Source organism: Sus scrofa, chromosome 6, assembly GCF_054392235.1.
Source record: "Sus scrofa isolate SSC_HxYL_T2T_F1_AM1 chromosome 6, Sscrofa_HxYL_maternal_Yorkshire_Landrace_v2.0, whole genome shotgun sequence".
Lineage (NCBI taxonomy): Eukaryota > Metazoa > Chordata > Mammalia > Artiodactyla > Suidae > Sus > Sus scrofa.
Genome location: NC_139388.1, coordinates 82474781 through 82496698, shown reverse-complemented (window position 1 = coordinate 82496698; position 21918 = coordinate 82474781). Strand labels below are relative to the sequence as shown.

Here is a 21918-nt window from a genome sequence, read left to right as displayed (position 1 = left end):
AATATTTTCCACAGTAACTCCCAGCCATTAAATATATACGCATATAATCACCCCCTGAGCCATTATCCATGACAACTCAGTTTGGAACAATGAAAACATTTTTAAACAATTAAAAGACCTGAAGCTCCTCTCCCTGTTCCTTTCTGTTCTCCTCCAAATTCAGCTGCTGTGCCAAAAAAGTGAAGGGCCGGGGAGCAGTGGAAACTGCCTGTCTGTCGTCAGCGCCGGTGCCACGCAGCTGCGCCTCTGCGCGCTGTCCCTCTGGTTACCTCACCCTGCCTCTGGCGCAGGGCTGGGTCGTTACGAGAGGGCCCACGAGGGGCCTGCCAGGCCCTTCCGCTGGCCGGCTCCCCGCTCCCAGTCCTCCCCCCAGGCACACAGAGGGTGGTCAGTGGGCGGCTGACAGTCTGAGCAAGTTCTCAGAGCCCTGCAGGGATACTAGTGAGCCCTGTGGCTACAGCTTTGGACCAGAACTGGGACAACTGATTTATACCCTATTTTCTCCTCTACTTGTTATTCTGGTGGAATAATGGACGAGCCAATCACCTTTTCTTGGTTGACCTCAACTATAATAACCCACACTTCTATCAGCACCTCGCAGCTTAAAAACATTTTCACATTTAATCCCCTCCCCCCAAGCCTGTGAGGTAGAAATGATTCCCTCATTTCATAGACAGAAAACAATCTCGGAAGTTAAAACTCAAGCTCACATAGGAAGCAAGCGATGGATGAAGACACACAACTGGGTATCCTGGCTTCTGGGCTCTTTCCACTGGCCCCTGCTGCTGCCCCATCGCAGTGATTCTAGCTCAAGGGTAATCTAGAAAGGCAGATGGTTCTACACATCCAGGGAATGTGAAGTTCTTCATGAAGCTTGCATTGCTATGAAGCCTATGCCTTAATAATCCTGAGGCCATTAGCACATCTAATAAGATACACAATTTACTTCATTCATTTCTTTTACATTTATGTACTCTGTTCCAGGCCCTGGGGATACAAAAAATAAATACCACTCTGTCCAAAGGCTGCCGCACATATAAAGACTTTAGGAAACATGCTGCCTCCTTCCTCTTGAGGCGTGGGTTACAATTTTTCATCTTGTCTGAATCATTAAAAATCCATCTGTAGGAAGTTCCCTTGCAGTGCAGCAGGTTAAGGATCTGGCGTTACTGCAGCTGTGGCGCAGGTTCTATCCCTGGCCCACTAACTTCCACGTGCTGCGGATGAACCCCCCTAAACCCCAAATCCATCTGTAGACAAGACTTTGGCAGAACCATGTGAGACTTAAGAACCTGCCCTCTTGAGTAGAAAGTAGAATAATGGCTGAATGCAGAAGTCTTTAGGTTTAGTCTGAACGTGTGTGAGACAGGGCAGGGACCCAAGATCTTGAACAAAAGTGCCACCTCTGACATCAGATCCTTAACACAAATCTGCTTTTACCACAATGATAAACATAAGGCAGGCGCCTCCATCCATTCTCATCAGCTAACATGAGTGTGCATCTGAACGCACCCAGGCGTCTGGGGGCAGTGGAGGGGACTTTAGGGCCCAAAGCAGCATCAACAGCACTCGGTCCAAAGAGCACTTAGGATCTAGTGATGCCACAATGATGGAACAGTTCTAGGCATGCTAACAAATTCTTCAGGGACTCAGGAGAAAACTCTTTTTCTGTTGAAAGAATGAGAAATACCAATTCTGTACGTACTTTGACATATTTTCCATGTAGTAGATATGGAGCCTGGAAATCATGCTGACAGTTGGAGTAGGCCATTCCCAATCCCATTCCAGAACCAAAGGCCAATGGCCACATTCTTCCTAGTGAGCAAAAAAAGGAAAATCCCAATAGGGAACCACTGAGAGAAAATAAAGCTTTTGTCTGGCTTGAATACATTTGCTAAGGGCTCAGTAAACATTCAACACGCAGCATGCTAATGACCGTAACACATCGTACAGTTTTAATCAACGGCCAAAAAGTGGGGGGTGGGGGTGGGGTGTCTATTAAGCATTTTCACTGCTGGGTTTGAGGTATTAGTAAGTGGTACAACATGAAAACAGTAGACACAGTTGAAGCTTTTAACTTTTCTACATCAGTTCTAATCAGTAGCTCATTTTAACTCATTTCTTATCCTTATCAGAAATAATACCTTTCGGTGAGGCATTTGAATTTTAAAAATACATAAGAATTTCACCAATATTTACATATTTTGATTCTGTAAGTCATGAAGTTTAGTTAAACCAGTACCATAAATGATTATTTCATATCAGTACTATGTGTTAATTATGAATCTCTAGCTGTGTATCCCCCACCAGTTCTTCATGAAAAGAGGTCGAAGTGACCCCTCTGGCTTCTAGCCATGGCTAAACTGCAGAAGTTCTTCCACAAAATGAGAGGGTCATTGCCTGTCCTTCGTTTAGGATAACTTGGGGCCAAAAAGCGTGTGTATTTCTGGTTTTCTACTTGTTACTGCCAGCAGGACTCTCATGTTCAAATGTCTTTAGACAAAATTACAATTAATTAGAATTATTTGAACATGTGGATTTGGCCAAATGACTCAATGGCATAAAGTACAGGCTTTTCTAATGATATCATATTTAAGGCATCAGGCACCCTGACTCAACACCCAGGGGGAGTTCTGGAATGCTCAGCCCATTGTCACATCTTTTGAGTCCACGTTCTTTGTCTAGTTCATTTTACAGTGGCCCACCTAAACTCATAAACAGATGGACTGGCAGCCATGGAGTCATGCCTTCCAGAAGCATCCCTGCTCTGTGTGTATATACACTAGGACATTATGTTGTAAAGGTAGTAAGAGTCACACTTACTTTTAAAGAAGGTAAGTGAGAAAACGAGTCCTAATCCAAAACCAGTACCTACAAAGAAGGAGGAAAAACACGGTCAATATCATGACAGTGACTTGAAAAAAATATAATGAACGTTTCATAAATGTGAACACCTATAAAATGGATTTTTTCATAAATTGGCATAGAGATGATTTTTCATTTCTAACCTTCCTTCTTGTCAGAGGCTTTAGGTATGCCTTTGGTCCCTTCGCCCAGTGGGGGATAAGAACCTTATTTCCCACTCTGGAGTGGGGGAAAGGCAGTTCCTGAGTCGATGCTCTCTGAACTGCCTGTGAATAGCCTCCAGCACCTGGGTCTCCTCTCCCCAGCTTCTGCAGGGCACCACAGCCAGAAGAGCAGTTAAACCAGGTCAGCAGGAAGCTTTCCTTGTCATTTCAACACTTGGAGTATGGCTACTTTTTGAGGAAGATGGAAAGGAGTGACCCAGAAAAATTTCCAAAAGTTGTCACAAGTCAGACACAAGTCAGAGTGTCCAGACAGAGGGACACTCCTCAAATGTGGAGATTAATCCCCTCATTTTACTCATAGGGCATTTTTAAGTACTATCTTTCAACATAAAAAGACAAATGCAAGCCTATTTTAATGTTCTGAGAGGAAAAAAACCTTTAAATACCAAATTTTAAATCAAACTAGAGAGAACAATAAGCTTGGGATTTAAAAAAAAAAATCCTCATTTTGACTTTTTTTTTTTTTTTCTTTTTTAGAGCTATACCTGCGGCATAGGGAGGTTCCCAGGCTAGGGGTCTAATCAGAGCTGTAGCTGCCAGCCTACGCCAGAGCCACAGCAACGCAGGATCCGAGCCGTGTCTTCGATCTTCACCACAGCTCACAGCAACGCCAGATCCTTGACTAATATTTCTTAAACTCTGGTCACTCTATTGCTATGAAAACAACTTTTGCTAATCCATACATCATCTGCACATTCCTTTTTCTTTTTTTTATTTTTTAATTTTTTTATCCCGTCCTGTATTTAATTGTTTTAATTACTCAATGAATTTATTACATTTACAGTTGTGCAACAGTCATCACAATCCAATTTTATATGATTTCCGTCCCATAACCCCAGGGCATCCCCTCACCCCCCGAACTGTCTCCTTTGGGAAACATAAGTTTTTCAAAGTCTGTTAGTATCTATTCTGCAAAGAAGTTCATTGTGTCCTTTTTTCAGATTCCAGGTGTCAGTGATAGCATTTGATGTTGGTGTCTCGTTGTCTGACTGACTTCGCTTAGCATAATTTCTAGGTCCATCCATGTTGCTAAGGATTCCATCTGAGGAATCGCCATACTGTTTTCCACAGTGGTTGCACCAATTTACAATCCCGCCAACAGTGTAACAGGGTTCCTGTTTCTCCACACTCTCTCCGGCACTTATTGTTTGTAGACTTTTTGATGATGGCCATTCTGGCTGGTGTAAGGTGGTACCTCAGAGTGGTTTTGATTTGGATTTCTCTAATAATGAGTGATGCTGAACATCTTTTCATGTGTTTTTTGGCCATCGGTATGTCTTCTCTGGCAAATTGTCTGTTTAGATCTTCTGCCCATTTTTTGATGAGGTTGTTTTTTTGGTATTGAATCGCAGGTGTTTATAAGTTTTGGAGATTAATCTCTCGTCAGTCACTTCAATTGCAAACATTTTCTCCCATTCTGTGGGTTGTCTTTTCATTTTGTTTAGGTTTCCTTTACTGTGCAGAAACTTTTAAGTTTAATTAAGTCCCATTTTTTTATTTTTGTTTTTACTGTCATTACTCTAAAGAGGTGGATCTGAGAAGATGTTGCTGTCGTTTATGTTGGAGAGTGTTTGGCCTAGGTTTTCCTCTAAGAGTTTTATAGTAGCCGGTCTTATATCTAGGTCTTTAATCCGTTTTGAGTTTATTTTTGAGTATGGTATTAGGGAGTATTCTAATTTCATTCTTTTCCATGTGGCTGTCCAGTTTTCCCAGCACCACTTACTGAACAGGCTGTCTTTTCTCAATTGTATATTCTTGCCTCCTTTGTCATAGATTAGTTGGCTGTAGGTGCGTGGGTTGAATTCTGGGCTTTCTATCCTGTTCCAGTGATCTTTATTTCTGTTATTGTGCCAGTACCATACGGTTTTGATGACTGTTGCTTTGCAGTATAGTCTAAAGTCAGGGAGCCTGATTCCTCCAGCTCCATTTTTCACATTTATTTATTTTCTTTAGAAAAAAAATCAATGTATTATTTTACTACATAAATTCAACCTTAAATAATATTGGTATAATCATGGATTTGAGTATAGCTATATTTTTCCCATGAGCTGTATTAAAGTGAATGCAGAACCATTAAAATAAAAACATGTACCCATGGTACCACTTTACCAAAAAAAAAAAAAAAAAAAAAAAAAATCACTTCACACACTATGGAGATACATGCCCCAAACTTTGAGATAAACTTACTTTTCCATTACCAAAAACTAAGTTATACATGCCAAAGAAGAGAGCCCAAATGTGACTTTTCCCTCCTAGACTTGACAGATAACTGTTTTCAAACTTTTCAGAGTATTCTGGCTGCTCTTTACCAAGTGTTTGCTCCATGGTCTGATGGAGCCCCTGATCAATCTCTTTACAAATAAGCACCGCATGAAAGTCCCAATTCTCACTTGCCTTAATGGTTTTCAAATATGTGCTGCTGAAATTCCAAGAGCTTCTTCCCTGACAATCCATGAATTTAGGTTACTGCAGTGTGAACATTCAAAGTACTCCTTAGCCAACAAACCTGACCTTTGTGCTCCAAACACAGAGAACTTGGTCTTGAGCAAGCAAGCTAAACCACACTTTTTTGATTCACCTATGCAATAATCCAGCTGAGGCTGGCCTGAAGGAAGTGTTTATGCTATTATCCAGAACGATTTCTGACAATTCTCTTACTATCTATATGCGTCCACGATGTGTTTCTTTCCTATAACTATGTCCTATACTAATAAGAATTTTAATAAAAAAATCATTACTTTGTCCTGTCTAATAGACCCTGGATTAGGTATGGTGCCCAACTTTAAAATGCATCATCTGGGAGTTCCCATCGTGGCTCAGTGGTTTATGAATCTGACTAGGAACCATGAGGTTGCAGGTTCAATCCCTGGCCTCGCTCCATTGGTTAAGGATCTGACCTTGCCATGAACTGTGGTGTATGTCGCAGACGAGGCTCAGATCTGGCACTGCTGTGGCTGTGGCATAGGCTGGCGGCTACAGCTCCAATTCGACCCCTACTCTGGGAACCTCCATATGCGCGGGTGCAGCCCTAGAAAAGACTAAAATAAAATAAAATAAAATAAAATAAAATAAAATAAAATAAAATGCATCATCTGAAGACCACTCATGTCATCCCAATTTCCATGTAATTTAATAAAATGACAGAAAACTGGTCAGTTAACAGACCACAATCATTAACCTATTCAAGGATGACATGGTGAGAAGAAAAAGGAACTAATATCAGTATTTCCCAGGAGTACCCAACATTCTCTCCCTACTCCACACATAAAAAAATTATCTTTTAAACCAAATAACACCCTGATACGGTATTATCCCCCAGTCCAGAGTCAGAAAATAACTTGCTCAAGGCTATCTTCTACAGATAGTGGAAGAACAGTAAATGGGGCCCCAAGCCTGCCAGACCTCAAAGTCACTTTACCCACTATGTCCTGACATTGTTTTTTCCTACAATTTCAGCCCCTAAACAATCATAACCTCCCTCAAGGGAAATTAGAGTATCAAGATATCTAATGCCAGTGAAGTAGGACACAGCCAAAAACCAAGTGGTGCTTCCCATGCAACAGCCCAGAATGCTAGGCAACCAGGGTAGTAACAAGTCCACACAAGGCCAAACGGGCTTGTTCAGATTCATTCCCAGACTAATCCTACAGCACATGTCATAGACATAAGTCCACCTGGTGGGTATGATCCAGAACATCAGAGAAATGGCAACTATCACGACTGATACTCCTTGGCAAGAATCTTTGTGCTTGGTGTATAAAATGGCACAGGGTTCCATTTCAAAGCAACTTGCCTCACCCCCTTGCAGCTGGAAGATGAGTAAGACAGTAAATTGGTACTAGAAAATGAGGTAAAGAATTTGGACTGGCTTACAGATTTCAAACCCGGCAATGGGATGGGGAGGTAGGCCAGTAAAAACATAATGGCTTACAATCAGGGCTTTTGGTCTTCTCCATCTGGAAGGCAATTTTTTGGCAAACAAATCAAAAGCTCAAAAAGAAAATATTTCAGCATTTTTCTTGTTCCTCTGATTCCATGCCTGTCTCTCCTATTTTCCCCCAAGGAAAGAAAGCTCTCTGATGCTCAACTTTTCCTCATAGGAGACCAAGAACAATGCTAAGCCCGCTGCTACCAGCATCACTCAACCAAAGATGAGAAATGTTTCAACAACAACCAGTACACAGTAGAAAATCTTTTGTCTCTAGACTTCACTCAAGTTCCGGTGTATGCCCAACCACCCAGGTTTGCTCCTATTAAAGGCATTTATCTGCAAGTATAAATACGAGATCAAAATCACAGTCCAGATGGGACCAAAGACGGAGTATACTCAAATTAGGCTACTAAATCTTCAATTCTTAGGACTGATTTCTCTTCTCCATTTCTAGATCTTTAAGACACAAAATAACAAGTCTATTCTCTACAGAAAAAAAAATAATATGGAAAATGATTTTTAAATGCCAACATTTTACTTAAAATTAGCTATCTCGGTTATTTAAGAGATAAACAATGGTGGAACTGCTGATGAGTTTTACAGATTCAAGTTCTCACATGCTCAATTTTCTTTTAAAAGGCAACATGTTGCTTCAAAGAAAGTCCCACCTGATCAGGGGACACCAACTCTGCAGCTGTTTTCACTAAAGACTGGCACCTCTAGGCCAGGTTTAAACTTCATAACAATAAAACATGAAAGGTTTGTCTTACAATAAAAACAAACCAACATGGAAAAGAGAAGAGTTTTCTCTGCCTTTGGCCACTTTTTGTTGTTGTTGCATGACAAGCTCTCTTAGAGGAAAAAAGCCAAAGGAAAAAGTACAAAGCATTTTTCACCTTCCCTGGAAGCAAATATTTAATTATGAATAAAATTTATAAAACTCTGACTCCCCCTTCAAGCCTGTTCTTTTGGCCCATGCTGTCTGGAATGACAAATAACCCTAAAGTAAAGAAATGCCTGATTATAGGTACACATCTTCCTCATGGCAAAGTCCAGCTATGAGGGGGGTAAGGAGGGGGAGCGAGGCAAAAAAAAAAAAAAAACCCACCACAACAGAGAGGCCTTATGGAATTGACATTAGGCAAGGAGCCCTTGATCTGAAACCATTTCTTTTGGAGAGGAAAAAGAATTGGCACAAATTCTTTCAAAAAGAAATTATTCCAAATCAATCTAACTGTGCACTTCAATGCATGCTTAGTGCCCAAAAGGACATCATAAAACTGGCTAGTAGATAAACACACATTTTTAGAAAGGAGCAATTCCTTAATAGTTCATCTGATGTTATTTTAGTAGCAAAACACCAGAGAACTCGCTCCACTAGCTACATAAAAAATATTGCTTAGTCAATGCCACTTTTAGAAAAATCTTTGCTCTCACCACGCCACATATTATAAAGCTTCACTTCACTGAAATACTTAGAAAGCAAACATAATCAGCAAGAATTAAGAAGCAGGCTGCATAATCTGACTGCAGTCCTGGAGTAGAAATAGAAATGTACTTTGGATATTAATCCCTAAGCAGAACAAGTTGGAGCAATACAGGTTCCTATAGAATTAACTTCAATGAAGCTCCAATTGCTGATGGATTTTCAGTGGAAGAGGAGTAACTCAATGTTGAGAAAGGCATTAAAAAAAAAATATGGAGTTCTCTCGTGGCGCAGCAAGGTAAAGATCCAGGGTTGTCACTGCCAGTGGCTTAGGTTGCTGCTGTGGTGCATGTTCAATCCCTAGCCAGGGAAATTTCACAAGCCATGCACGTGTACAAACACACACACAAATCCTCAGCAAGTTACTCAGAAAACACTTCTATGAAAGATCAATCATGGGGAAAGAAGACCACAGACCCATTTTATTTATCAATAATTGATTATATAATTAAGAGCTCACTCCAGCTTGTAGTTAACATTTTAAACAAAGCTCCTAAATTCCTAAGGTCAATGTTTAATCAATGCTAAATTGTGATCTGCATCTAAAAATTAAAATTGCAAAGCAACTACATTTTAACTAGTGTAATAATACTGCAAGACATAGGAGCAAAAACTTAAGTACCATATTCAACTAGAAGTTTATGAATACGAGACTATAGAAATTACAAGCAAGTTTTAAAGATCCTAGAAACTACATGCCAAACAACTTTATTCTTTATGCCTGAAAGAAAAGATACGGCTTCCAAAAAATGAGATATTTGGTCTCCCACTGAGACAGGCCCCGTTTAGACTGTGGCTCCCTCTGCGCCAGCCAGCTCTCAGACCTCAGGTCAGTTCTTTAACCTCACTCAGTCTCCACGTGCTCATCTGTAGTGTGAAAACAATCTTCTAGGGCTGCTGTATTAGGAAAATGTAAGCTATCTAGCAGTGTATGAAAAAGACTTTAATAAATGCTATTAAGTTCTGCTACCTCTCTAATAAAACTCAAAAGATGTCAGAAGTTTATGTAACAGTCAATCCTCTATGAAAATGCAACTCCCTGGCTTGCTTAGGATCCCACTGTGAGTGAACCACAGCTGAAAATCTCAATCTTTTCCCCTACTCTTTGCATAGTTGAACTTATTTCACTGGCATTAGCAACTGTTCATAGTGTGTGTGTGTGTGTGTGTGTGTGTGTGTTTAAATATATATTTTGCCCTGCCTGCAGCATGCACAAGCTCCCAGGCCAGTGATCAAACCCATGCCACAGCTGTAACTACAGCCACGGCTGTGACAACACCAGATTTTCAACCTGCTGAGCCATGGGGTAACATATATATATATATACACACACACACACACACATATATTTTTTTTTTCAAATAGGGGATTCCTTCAGAAGCACAGCTAAACGAGAACATTTTGCCTTAGAATACAATAAAAAATTTTCCTAGAGCTGTCTTGTGTTTAATAAAGCTACATGTATGCTCTAAACATGGACTAAGAGCAAACTGACCTATTTATAATGCGCACGCTTTCCTGTTCAATCATGTTTCTATCAACATTATTACAATCATCAAATGCATGTGTTATGACAGGACAAACAAGAATATGCTTTTATAGAAAAGTATCCCTGGGATGGAGTTTAGTGAGAATTACGTTTCCAAGAAACATTCCTGATTTATGAAAGATGTTCAGGGCCCAATTCATGAGGGGAAAAAAAGTTTTAAGTCAGCTCCAAACTGTGTTACTTAATCCTTTGAGGCAAAGACAGACTGTCCCAGGTGTCCCTGTGTAAATGCCAAGTCATGTGAATTAACCAAGAAAGTGTGCCAGACCAAATGCCCAGAGATGGTAATTTGGTCGGTGTTAATCAGCTTCTCAAGCGTCAACACTGCTGCAGGGTATGTAGGAAACACACTAGGGTGGCTATTTTACAAGACCTTAACCTTCCTGTGCCTACTGGACTAGAAAGAGGTTGAAACACCTGTATGAATTTCTTGGGTGGACATCAATCACCAGGATTCTGATCGGAACAAGTAAAGCAGTCAGCACAGAACAGAGTGAAGACAGGAGAGATCAATGTGGAAGTCATTACTGGTGTGCTCTGTTTTAAGAAAAGCCAAACTCACAAAAAGCGTCCTTTTAAAGTACATACAGCACATGATCCAGCTTTCAGAATTTTGACAGCCACACAACTTTCCAAGAATGCACAAAAGGAACATGGCTGAACACATTTTACTAAAATACAATTAGCTGCTTCACATGTGGGCACAGCACGTAGGAAAACGAGAAGCTCTGAACACTAATGATTAAAGGGACATTGAAAAATGCAGACTTACTGTTTCAATAAACACAATAAAAGGGACAATGCATTACTTTTATCAGAGGGTGCTTTGGAGGTACGAACATTTACAGAGTGGCAGGCACTGTACGTTTCTACACATTATTTCATGTGACCCGTGGAACCACCTTATGAGGTGTATTGTGACCCTGTCTCAGAGAAGAGGAAACAATGCAAAGACGCTAAATGACCCATCCAAGTACACACAACTAAAACGTGGAACTCAGCCCAATCTGTCTGACTCCAAAGTCAGGGAGTCTTTCTTATCTGCAGAGATAAACCTCAGGGAGCGGTCAGGTGGGCAGCAGGGAGATGAGTCTATTGTGACATATGTCGACAAAGTGTTTTTCTGGATTTTATGGATTGTAGTACACTGACTGCACAGGTAATTTATGACTAGGTTACTCTTCAGTCCCTTAAGAAAACAACAGAAACCACAGATGTTTGACTTATCAAGAGGGTAGCAAAACCCTGAAATTACTTAGAATAAATGAGAAATAGTCGGGAAATACTTCTGTGTACTGGCTGGAGAGAAAATGAATCCACTGTTCAAAAGGTATTTTCCAGCAAGTCCCTTCCTTCCCAATACTTTAACACCTCTAGATCCTCCTCCTCGTCAGTAACTGGATTCTCATCCTTGCGAAAGTAAGAGTAAGAATCAGGGATTCATTACACTCTAGGTATACGTCATTACAGCTATTACGTTGTTGCCTATGCCTGATTTAAATGAAAAAAAAAATCAAGAAACAAGAACCAACAGTTTCTTTTCCTTACACATTCACTTGATCTATATTTATCAGTATTTATTCAGTAGAAGGCACTGGGGATACATATTTTTTACTCTTGGAGTACATCACTAGCGTATATAGGGTTTATTCTTCAAAAAGTGGGAAGTGTTACACCGTGGTTATATGTCCATTACATGGACTTGGGGGAAAGACAGGTTAAACAGGATTGAGGATACTGCTTAGGTCACTCACTAGTTGTGTTTCAGTGCTTGGACAAATTATATACAATTGGTTTCTTCACACAGAAACTAGGAATACTAATAGTGACTGTCCCTGGCTGGGGAATGGCAAGGGTGAAACGGCGTAAAAGTCTAAGTGTAAGAAGCTTGGAAGAACGGTGCACTGCACGCAGTAATTGTAATTGTCTTCTCTCCCCCCCTCCCCAAAGAAAACCTTTTCAAGAATAAATATTTACTGAGCACTGAAGGGCAAGAGCACTGGGCTCAACAAGGGTCAGAAATAAGTAAGACCCAGTCTCTTCACCGGAAGCTTGGGATCAAGAAGGAATAATAACTCAGGAATCCAGAAAACTGAACAAAAGCAGATCCTTGATGCCAGGAGAGGGACAATGTTCTGCTGGTTAAGAGGAACACATTTAGCCGAGTTTGTTTTGTTTTGTTTTTAAGTGTTATGGCTGCACCCACAGCATATGGGAGTGCCTGGGCCAGGGCTGAATCCAAGCCTCAACTGTGGCAATGCCAGATCTTTTAACCCACTGTGCCAGGATGGGAATTGAACCTGCACCTTTGCAGTGACTTGAGCCACTGCTGTCAATTCTTAGCCCATTGGGCCACAGCAGGAATTTTTTTAATGTTCAAGAAATAGGTAGCATTTGAGTTGTTTTAAAGGGTAGGCTTTTTAAAAATAATTTTTTTGGCCACACCTGCAGCATGAAGAAGTTCCGGAACTAAGGACTGAACCTGTGCCACAGCAGTGACAACACCAGAACCTTAACTGCTAGGCCACCACCAGGGAACTTCTTAAGGTGTAGACTTTTAACAGCCAGAGTTGGGAGGGGGATGGGCACACACTCCACCCGGTTGGCCCCAGAAAAGCAGGGTTTGTCCAGGGAATGGGGTGGGGGGATAGCAATCTAGTGAAGCAAGAAGCATGTCCCAGAGAGCAAGAGATAAGGCTAGAAAGGAACGGGGACTACTCTGAAGGCACCAGGAGTTGGGTCAAGGAGTCTGCCCAGCACTTAATTTAGTAAGCAGGGAACTTCCCTGAAGAGTTTTTAAAAAGACATAACATGACTGAAGCTATGCTTTAAGAAGACTCATCTGACTAAGGTGTGTAGGATTACTTGGAAAGGAAGAGACATTTTGCTGGCAGGATTTATAGGACTTATCAGCTGATCAAGTGTATGTATGTGTATCTAGGGTTTGAGAGGATGCAGTGGGGAAGGCTGTCAAAGAAGATGCTGAGAATTTCTACCTGGATAATTATACAAACACTGGTGCTATTTGAAAGTTATCAAAAAAACTTTTAATACTAAATTTCCTTAATCAATCTAAAATATAACTTGGTTTATAAAAATGCAACCTCTACAGAATTTTCAGGAACATCATACAATATCAAACAAAGTGCATTCACTATGTACTTATGCATCAGGATTAAATTATTGCATTTAATCCTGAGAATAAACTTCTCTTATCAGCCCCATTTTATATATAGACCAAGAAACTGAGAACAGAAAAGTTAAGTAACTTGCCTCAGGTCACACACCTGGGATTTGAACCCAGGCAGTCTGACTCCAGAGCCCTGGTCTTTGGTTGCCTTGTTCCTAGGCCTCCACTGCAGCCTCCTCACAGATAAACAAAGCTATTGTAATCATTCTGACTCACCAAAGGAAGCTCAATACCTTCCAGATTCATCCTAGCCAACACTATGTGTGGGCCTTTCTTCATCATACAAACTGAGTGCCCTGCCTGGCACTAGGCGAGGCCCCAGGAAATAAGTCCCTGCACTCAGTAAGTTCATTTGTTGGAGCCAATGGATAATAAGAAACTCAAAGCACAAGGTACAATGACAGATTTGGACAGAAGGCTCCATCAAAGATGGAGACAGCAGTTAGGAGAAAGCTGCCGTAGGAGTTCCCATCATAGCGCAACATGACGAATCCAACTAGGAACCATGAGGTTGCAGGTTTGATCCCTGCCCTCGCCCAGTGAATTAAGGATCCGGCATTGCCGTGAGCTGTGGTGCAGGTTGCAGACACGGCTCAGATCTGCAGTGGCTGTGGCGTAGGCAATTAGACCCCTAGCCTAGGAACCTCCACATGCTGCGGGTGCAGCCCTAAAAAACAAAATAAATGAATAAACAAAAAAGGATAAAGCTGTTGGCAGTGGCCCAGGTGGGAGCTAGGTCCAATCTTCAGATTTTCTCTGCTGTCTGACTGAAAAATGTGAACTTACATACTCTGGTCTCTCCTCAACACCACCCTCCCCACCCCCAGGTATTCCATGCTGCAGAAATCAAAGAGACCATACTAAAGGTAAGCAGGACAGGTTAAAGCAGGACAGTGATCAGGGATTAGGAACTTCAGAGGAGCGGGAGTGACCACACTTACTGACAAGACATCAATCCTAAGGTAAGGATATGGTCATGGACAGAGATAAATAGAAATGGAAGAGACGGACAAGCATTTTTAAAAACATACCAAAGGTTTTGCATTTAAGGTATGGCTGGTGCAAATGTGACTGTCCCCGATCAGCATTTACAATGGAGCTAGACTGACTCGCCTGAATCTTGGGGCCTTCCCTAACTAAGCAAACAGCTTCTTTGCTGTTCACGTCTGTCTCTCACAAGGAGCCCAAGACTCTGAGGCTAGGAAACAGCACCCAGCTGACTTTGTTACAGCAGTATTCCACCGTCTTTCTTAAAAGCATCAGTATTCTACAGAGCCCCATAAATAAACCTCTCCCAACTGGTGAACTTGCATACATTAAGAAAGCAAGAATGTAGTTTTCATGCTGAGTGAAGAAAAAAAAGTCTTCCAAAACATAAGTTATGAGCTGAAATAAAATGAATTTCAAGTTGGAGCAAGGAAAAAAAATAAGCTGTGATTTTTCATTGGTCACAGCCAACCTTTTCTGGGAAAACATAAGATTAGTAGCATTTATTCTAATGTCAAGACAACATATGAATAGAGCGGTAATTTACTGTATTTTTGCTTCTAGTCAGAGTAGGATACTATGAGCTCACATACAGGCTTACTCTGAAATGGTTAAAAAAAAAAATTCCTACAACTCACAGACTTCAATTTAGTCATCTGAAATAATGCCAAGAAACTAGCAGCTTTCTTAGGACTACCTTCCTAGTAAAAAGTGAATTATGCTGCTTAAATCGTTTGCTTCAGTTAATCACTTAAAATCTATCAAACAGGAATTCTGAGTTTATATGCTCAGGTTCTAACAAACAATCAGAAACATTTGTTCTAATTCACAAACATTTGTCAAAGTAAAGTGGGTCTACAAATCCGTCAACAATTATGTCAGAGTGTTACAACAATTACACACTATTCTAAGCATTCTAACGCAGGTTTAGGCTAGATAAAGAAAACTGAAGTAAAAGCAACGGATTTCAATTCCTCCCATATACACTGTTAACTATTAATCAAATAGCTTTAAAATCCTACCTGAAGATACACAATTGAAGCAACTTGGTGATGGGTGATGGGTCTCTCTCCATATACATATTTTTTTTTAGGGCCGCACCCACATCATATGGAAGTTCCCATGCTAAGGGTTGAATCAGAACTACAGCTGCCTGTCTACACCACAGCTCACAGCAATGCTGGATTCCCAACCCACTGGGTGAGGCTAGGGATCAAACCTGCAACCTCACGGATACTGGTCGGAATTGCTTCCACTGGGCCACAACGGGAACTCCCTGGGTCTCTGTAATTTTAAACAAGCACATGGGCCACAATGCAATCTGCCCAACCACCTGCCCTTTCTCCCAGACATGCCTCCTCATCATCCATAAATATCCCATATTCTTCTCAAATTTTTTTCTAATCTGTACCCCTTTATCCTTTATTTCTTGTTTCCTATCAGGCTTTCTAAAAAGCATTTCAAATTCATTTTCCCCACTTCTTTTAAAATTGACAAATTATGTAAATCAGCTATAATGAAAAAAATAAAAATTATAAAAAAATAAATAAAATTGACGAGTTAAATTGTTACCTGTTAACAGTTATCATCTAGATTCCAATGGGCTTTCACTTAATATTTGTCTTAAAAAAAAAAAGGCATTCATTTAGTCAAAAAAAAAAAAAAAAAAAACCCTATATTTTCTTTCTTTTTTTTTTTTTTTCTTTTTTGCTATTTCTTGGGCCGCTCCCGCGGAATATGGAGGTTCCCAGGTTAGGGGTCCAATCGGAGCTGTAGCCACTGGCCTACACCAGAGCCACAGCAACACAGGATCCGAGCCGCGTCTGCAACCTACACCACAGCTCACGGCAACGCCGGATCATTAACCCACTGAGCAAGGCCAGGGACCGAACCCACAACCTCATGGTTCCTAGTCGGATTCGTTAACCACTGCGCCACGATGGGAACTCCCCCTATACTTTCTTTAAAGTCACTCTAATCAATCTTTTTGTTTCTTTTTCTTTTTTCTTCATTTCCCACCACTTTTGTTGCTGAAAGAGTGTATGCATATGGATGTATGAATATATGACCCTGTGTTGTGTGAAGAGACATAAAGAGTAAGAAGTTTGGAGCACTTGCACTTGTCATGGGCAGGATTTCTAAACCTCGACTCCTGACATCTGGGGCTGGATAATTCTTGGTTGCTGTCCCGTGCAGAGTAGGATGTTCAGCAGCATCCTGTTTCCCTACCCACTAGATGTCAGTAGCACCCCCACTCCCCCATCCCCCAGCAATATGGGAACCATACAGGTCTCCAGACATCGCCAAATGTCCCAGGGGGTGGGGGTGGGGGGGTAAGTCACCCGCAGCTGAGGCCCACCAGTCTAGCTAGCGCTTTTACAATTTATAAGATGCTTTCACATCCATTAGATTATTATCTAATCCTGGGCCTCATCAAAACCATGTAGGAATTAGCATGGGAAATTTACAGAAGAGGAAACTGAGGCTGAGAGGCCATCAACTGTTCCAAGCTCACTTGGCTCCAGGCCTGTTCTTCCCACGTCCCACAGAGTGCCCCTCCAGCTCAAGAAGCGTCATACTGCAGGCCCTTGGTTTCCTCACCCTTACAGTAAGAGGCTTCTCTTTCTTCCAGAGACATCTTCTGTGAAAGTCTCATACATTCAAAAGATAAAACTAAGCTGCTATTTGAGGAGTCCAAGTAGCAGCCAGGCCATACATCCTGAACCCCATACTTGTCCCAGAGGGGCCCCACAAACTTTACGGCTCTGCAGAGCACATTTTGTAAACTGGTGATAATGAACTCCCCTGTCTGCTGTAACACATAAAGTTATGATTCTGGTTTTTTGCCTTTTTTTTTTTAAAAGGGCCACACCTACAGCATATGGAAGTTCCTGGTTTAGGGGTTCAAATGGAGCTGCAGCTGCCAGCCACAGCCACAGCCACACTGGACCCGAGCCACATCTGCAACCCACAGCTTGCAGCAATGTCAGATCCTTTAGCCCACTGAGTGAGGCCAGGGATCGAATCTGCGTCCTCAGAGATGCCAGTCAGATTCATTTCCCCTGAGCATCAACAGGAACTCCAGTTTATTGTTTATCATTACATTTATAAAATAGGATCATTTATCATACACGATGTTCTAAAATTTGCTTTTCTCAAGACTTTATGATTATCATGGACACTTTCTGTGACAGTATGTCTATTTAAAACTTTTTATGAACTTAACATACAAACAGAAAGCTGCACAATTAAGTGTACCACTCAATGAATTTTCACAGACTAAACATACCCATGTTACCAGCAACCAGAGCAAGAAACAAAAGATAACCAGCATCCCCAGAAGCCTGCTTTGTGCTCCCTGAATCAAAATTAGCCATCCAAGGATAACTGGATTCTGACTTCTCATAGCATAGCATAGTTTTGACCGTTTTTAAACTTACATAAATGGAGTCACACAGTATATACCCTGGCTCAACACTGTTGTGAATAGCTGTCGTTTGTTCATTATCATTGCTGTATAGTATTCAACTGCATTAATACACTACTATTTACTTAATCATTCATTTTTTTTTTTTTTAATTTTAGGGCTGCACCCACAGCATATGGAGGTTTCCAGGCGAGGGGTCAAATCAGAGCTACAGCTGCCAGCCTAGGCCACAGTCACAGCAATGCGGGATCCGAGACGTGTCTGCGACCTATACCATGGCTCACAACAATGCTGGATCCTTAACCCACTGAGGGAGGCCAGGGATTGAGCCCGCAACCTCATGGTTCCTAATCGGATTCACTTCCACTGCTCCACGATGGAAACTCCTACTTATCCATTCTGTTGATGGGCATTGGGTACTTTCCAATCAATGCTATATAAATAGGGTTCTGTCAACATTCAAGTGTCAGTAATTTGGTGAACACACATATGCATGTCTGCTGGGTATATATCTAGGCATGGAATTGCTTTGTCACAAGGTATACCTAAAGTTAGTAGATACTACTAGTTTTCCAAAGTGGTGACATTGATTCATGCTCCCTCAATTGAGTCTGAGGGTTCTGGTTGCTTATATCCTCACCAATACTGGTATATTTCATATTTTTTTCATTTCATGTTTCATCTTCTTGTATTTAAATAGCCTTTTTTTTTTTTTTTTTTTTTTTTTTGCCATATCCATAGCGTGTGGAAGTTCCTGGGCCAGGGATTAAAGCCACACCAGAGCAATTACCCGAGCAACCACAGTGACAATACCAGATCCTTAACCTGCTGCACCACAAGGGAACTCCCTTAAATAACTTTTTTTTTTTTTTTTTGCTTTTTAGGGCTGCACCTGCAGCACAAGGAGATTCCCAGGCTAGGGGTCGAATTGGAGCTACAGCTGCCGGCCTAAGCCACAGCTCACAACAACGCCAGATCCTTAACCCAGTGAGCAAGGCCAGGGATCAAACCAGCAACCTCATGGTTCCTATTAGGATTCGTTCCTGCTGTGCCATGATGAGAATTCCTTAAATAACTTTTTGAGATATAACTTGTGCAGAATAAACCGTACCCTGTTGAAGTGTATAATTCAATGAGTTTGGAAGATGTATACTCCTGGGAAACTACCAGCACACAATCAAGAAAGAGTATGGCTATCACCTTCCTAAGGTTTCCTTATGTCCTTCTGCAATCCATCCTTCTCTCCACTCTTTGCCACAGGCAACCACTTATCTACTTTGTCATTACAGATTGGTTTGCATTTTCTATAATTTATATATAAATGGGATCATACAGAATGTACTCTTGTGTCTAGCTTCTTTCAACAGAATGATTTTGAAATATATATATATATGTTGTTTTTTTTTTTTGCTTTTCAGGGCCACACTGTGGCATATGGAAGTTCCTAGGCTAGGAACTTCCTGGGATCAAATCAAAGCTGCAGCTGCCGGCCTATGCCACAGCCACACCAGATCAAGCCGCATCTGCAACTTACACCACAGATCATGGCAATACTGGATCATTAAACTACTGAGCAAGGCCAAAGATCGAACCCAAAACCTCATGGATACTAGTTGGGTTCTCTACCCACTGGGCCACCACAGGAACTCCACTTGTTACTTTTTATTACTGACTGTTCCCTTCTATGGATAATAGTACACATCTGTTTACCATTCACCTGTTAACGGACATCTGGGTTTTCCCCAGTATGGGGCCTTATGAATAAAGCTGCTATGAACATTCATATAAAGACTTTTTGTGAACATTTTTTCATTTCTCTTGGGCAAATAAATAACTAGGAGTAGAATGAGTAGATGGTATGTTTAACTTTGTAAGAAACTACCAAACAGTTCTACGAAATGAATGTGCCATTACACATTCCTATTAACAGTGTATAAGAATTCCAGCTGTTCCACATCCTAGTCAACCTCAGTGGCATCAGTCTTTTCAATAAGTGTAATGGGTGTGTAGGGGTATCTCGTTATGATTTTAATTTTAACTTCCCCAATATCCATTGATGTTGAACATCTTTTCATGCTCCTATTTGCCATCAGTACACCTTCTTTTGTAAAGAATATTTTCAAACATTTTACCAATTTTCTTATATGGACTATCTTCTTGTGATGGAATTTAAGAACTCTTTATTCTGGAAACAAGCCCTTTATCAGATATATGAATTGCAAATATTCTCTCCCATTCTGGGGCTTGTCTTTTTGTTCTCTTAATGGTGTCTTTCAAAAAGCAACTTTTAAATTTTCATCAAATCCAGTGTATCAATTTTTTCCTTTGTGATTTTGCTTTTTTGTGACCTAAGAAATCTTTCTGAACTCAAAGTTACAAAGATTTTTTTCTCCTACATTTTCTTTTACATATTCTATAGTTTTAGCTTTCACATGTAGGTCTGTGATCCTTTCAATTTAATTTTTATGTGTCATAATGAGGTTTTTTTCTATATATGGATCCCAGTTATTTTAGCACAATTTGTTGAAAAGATTTTCCTTTTTCCATTAAACTCCCTTGGCATCTCTGTCAAAAATGAATTGACCATATATTTATGGGTCTACTTCTAGACACTAGCCAATCTCACCAATTTACATGTGTTTCCCTTTTCCAACACCACAGTGTCTTGTTTACTGCAGCCTCACAATAAGTCTTGAAATCAGGTAATGTCAGTCTTCCAACTTAGTTTTTCTTTTAAAAAATTCTATCTGTTCTGGATTGTTTACACTTTCATATAGATTTTTTAATTAATTTCTTAATTTCTACAAGTATCTTTGAGCATTATTTTTCTTGCTGGAAAAACAGTGACAATATAAACTTCCTCACTGAATTGCTAGGAGAGAAAAATGGGGATAATGTATTAGTGTGCCAAATACGGTGGCACATAACACACATTCAGTAATGTTAGCTTCCTCTCTCTTTCCCTCTTTAGACCTTTAAATAAACAGGATTCAATCTAGCAATGCCCTAACATTTCACTAGTGGGTCAATGGCCGTGGTAAAAATATTACCACACCAAACAACTTTTTAAAGTAAATATTTGTATTTTTACTTGGATTCAAATCTGAAATACACTTGCCAGAAAAAGCAATTCAGCATATTTACTAATAAACTGTTTCAGGCCACATTTTAGGAAAGCATAAAACCACAGCCAGCACAAAAATTTAAATATGTTTTCAAGTTCCAGAGAGTGCCTCATTACATTATTCTACAACACTAACAGAAAACGCTCCTCTAGCAAGATCGCAATGTTCCATTATTCATACTGCTGCTGCAAATGGAAAAAGTATTTCTGCTCCCAAACATTGTTTAGAAATACATATAACAAACAAAATATGGCTGGTAATTCAACAATTAACATGTACTAATTTGAAATCCAAACCTATAAACAACCAAAAGCCTTTGAAGTATTTTAGTTTAGCCTAATTGATATCACTCCATGAAATGGAGAGGTATCAGTTTGCAAACACAGGCTACGAAAGGCAATTTTTGGTGAGCCACCAATGCTTTGTGGTAACCCACATTTATCAGATGAACTGATACTTAAAGGGAAACAATAATTTGCTTTCCTTTCCATGACTATTCAATGGCCTCTTTCAGTATTTTTTTAAACATTAAAATGGTCTTAATCAATTTAACTGCACTTGATTATCAAATGAACACACAAAACCTGCTGGTTAATTCTAAGGTAGGTCAGCTGCTAAATTTTTTACTGTCCTACTTTCTTAACAAAGAAGGAACATGGCCAAACCCTTTCTTTTCATAATGATGAACCTAGTATGGTAAAGAAATAACTTTCCTCTCTGCTGACGAAACTGCATATAACCAGTGACAAACCTCAGGACACACCAGAAATTAATAAACTGCATCATGTGACCTGGGCCCCCTCCTGCCTCTCCTGTCAACCCCAACTCCGCTCTCCATCACACAGGCTTGACAACACCCTAACAACCCCTGCATTTCAAGTTCTGTAAATGTAACTACTGCACTATCACCATTCCATCCATCTCCACTCACTCTGCCATCTTAGTTCTGGTTTCCTCTAAGCTGATCATTTCACCTTTGGCATGACTTTGCAAAATATACTAACCTATCCTCAGCCTTTTCCAATTCATGCTACTTTAGTGATCTTTCAACCACGTCATTCTAGGTACATATCCAAGAGAAATGAAAACATGTCCACATGAAAACTTGTATCCTTGGTCACAGCACCACTATTC

General features: G+C 40.5%; 1 protein-coding gene across 1 annotated transcript in view; it reads right to left on the bottom strand.

Annotated features, from left to right (window-relative positions):
- MICOS10 (mitochondrial contact site and cristae organizing system subunit 10) overlaps positions 1-21918 on the bottom strand; it is a 34336-nt gene that overhangs the window by 886 nt on the left and 11532 nt on the right. The window contains exons 2-3 of the mRNA XM_005656034.3: positions 2824-2871; positions 1706-1815 (exon numbers count right to left, since the gene is read on the bottom strand). Coding sequence (XP_005656091.2) covers positions 1706-1815; positions 2824-2871 — 158 coding nt within the window. The remainder of the gene's footprint in view (positions 1-1705; positions 1816-2823; positions 2872-21918) is intronic.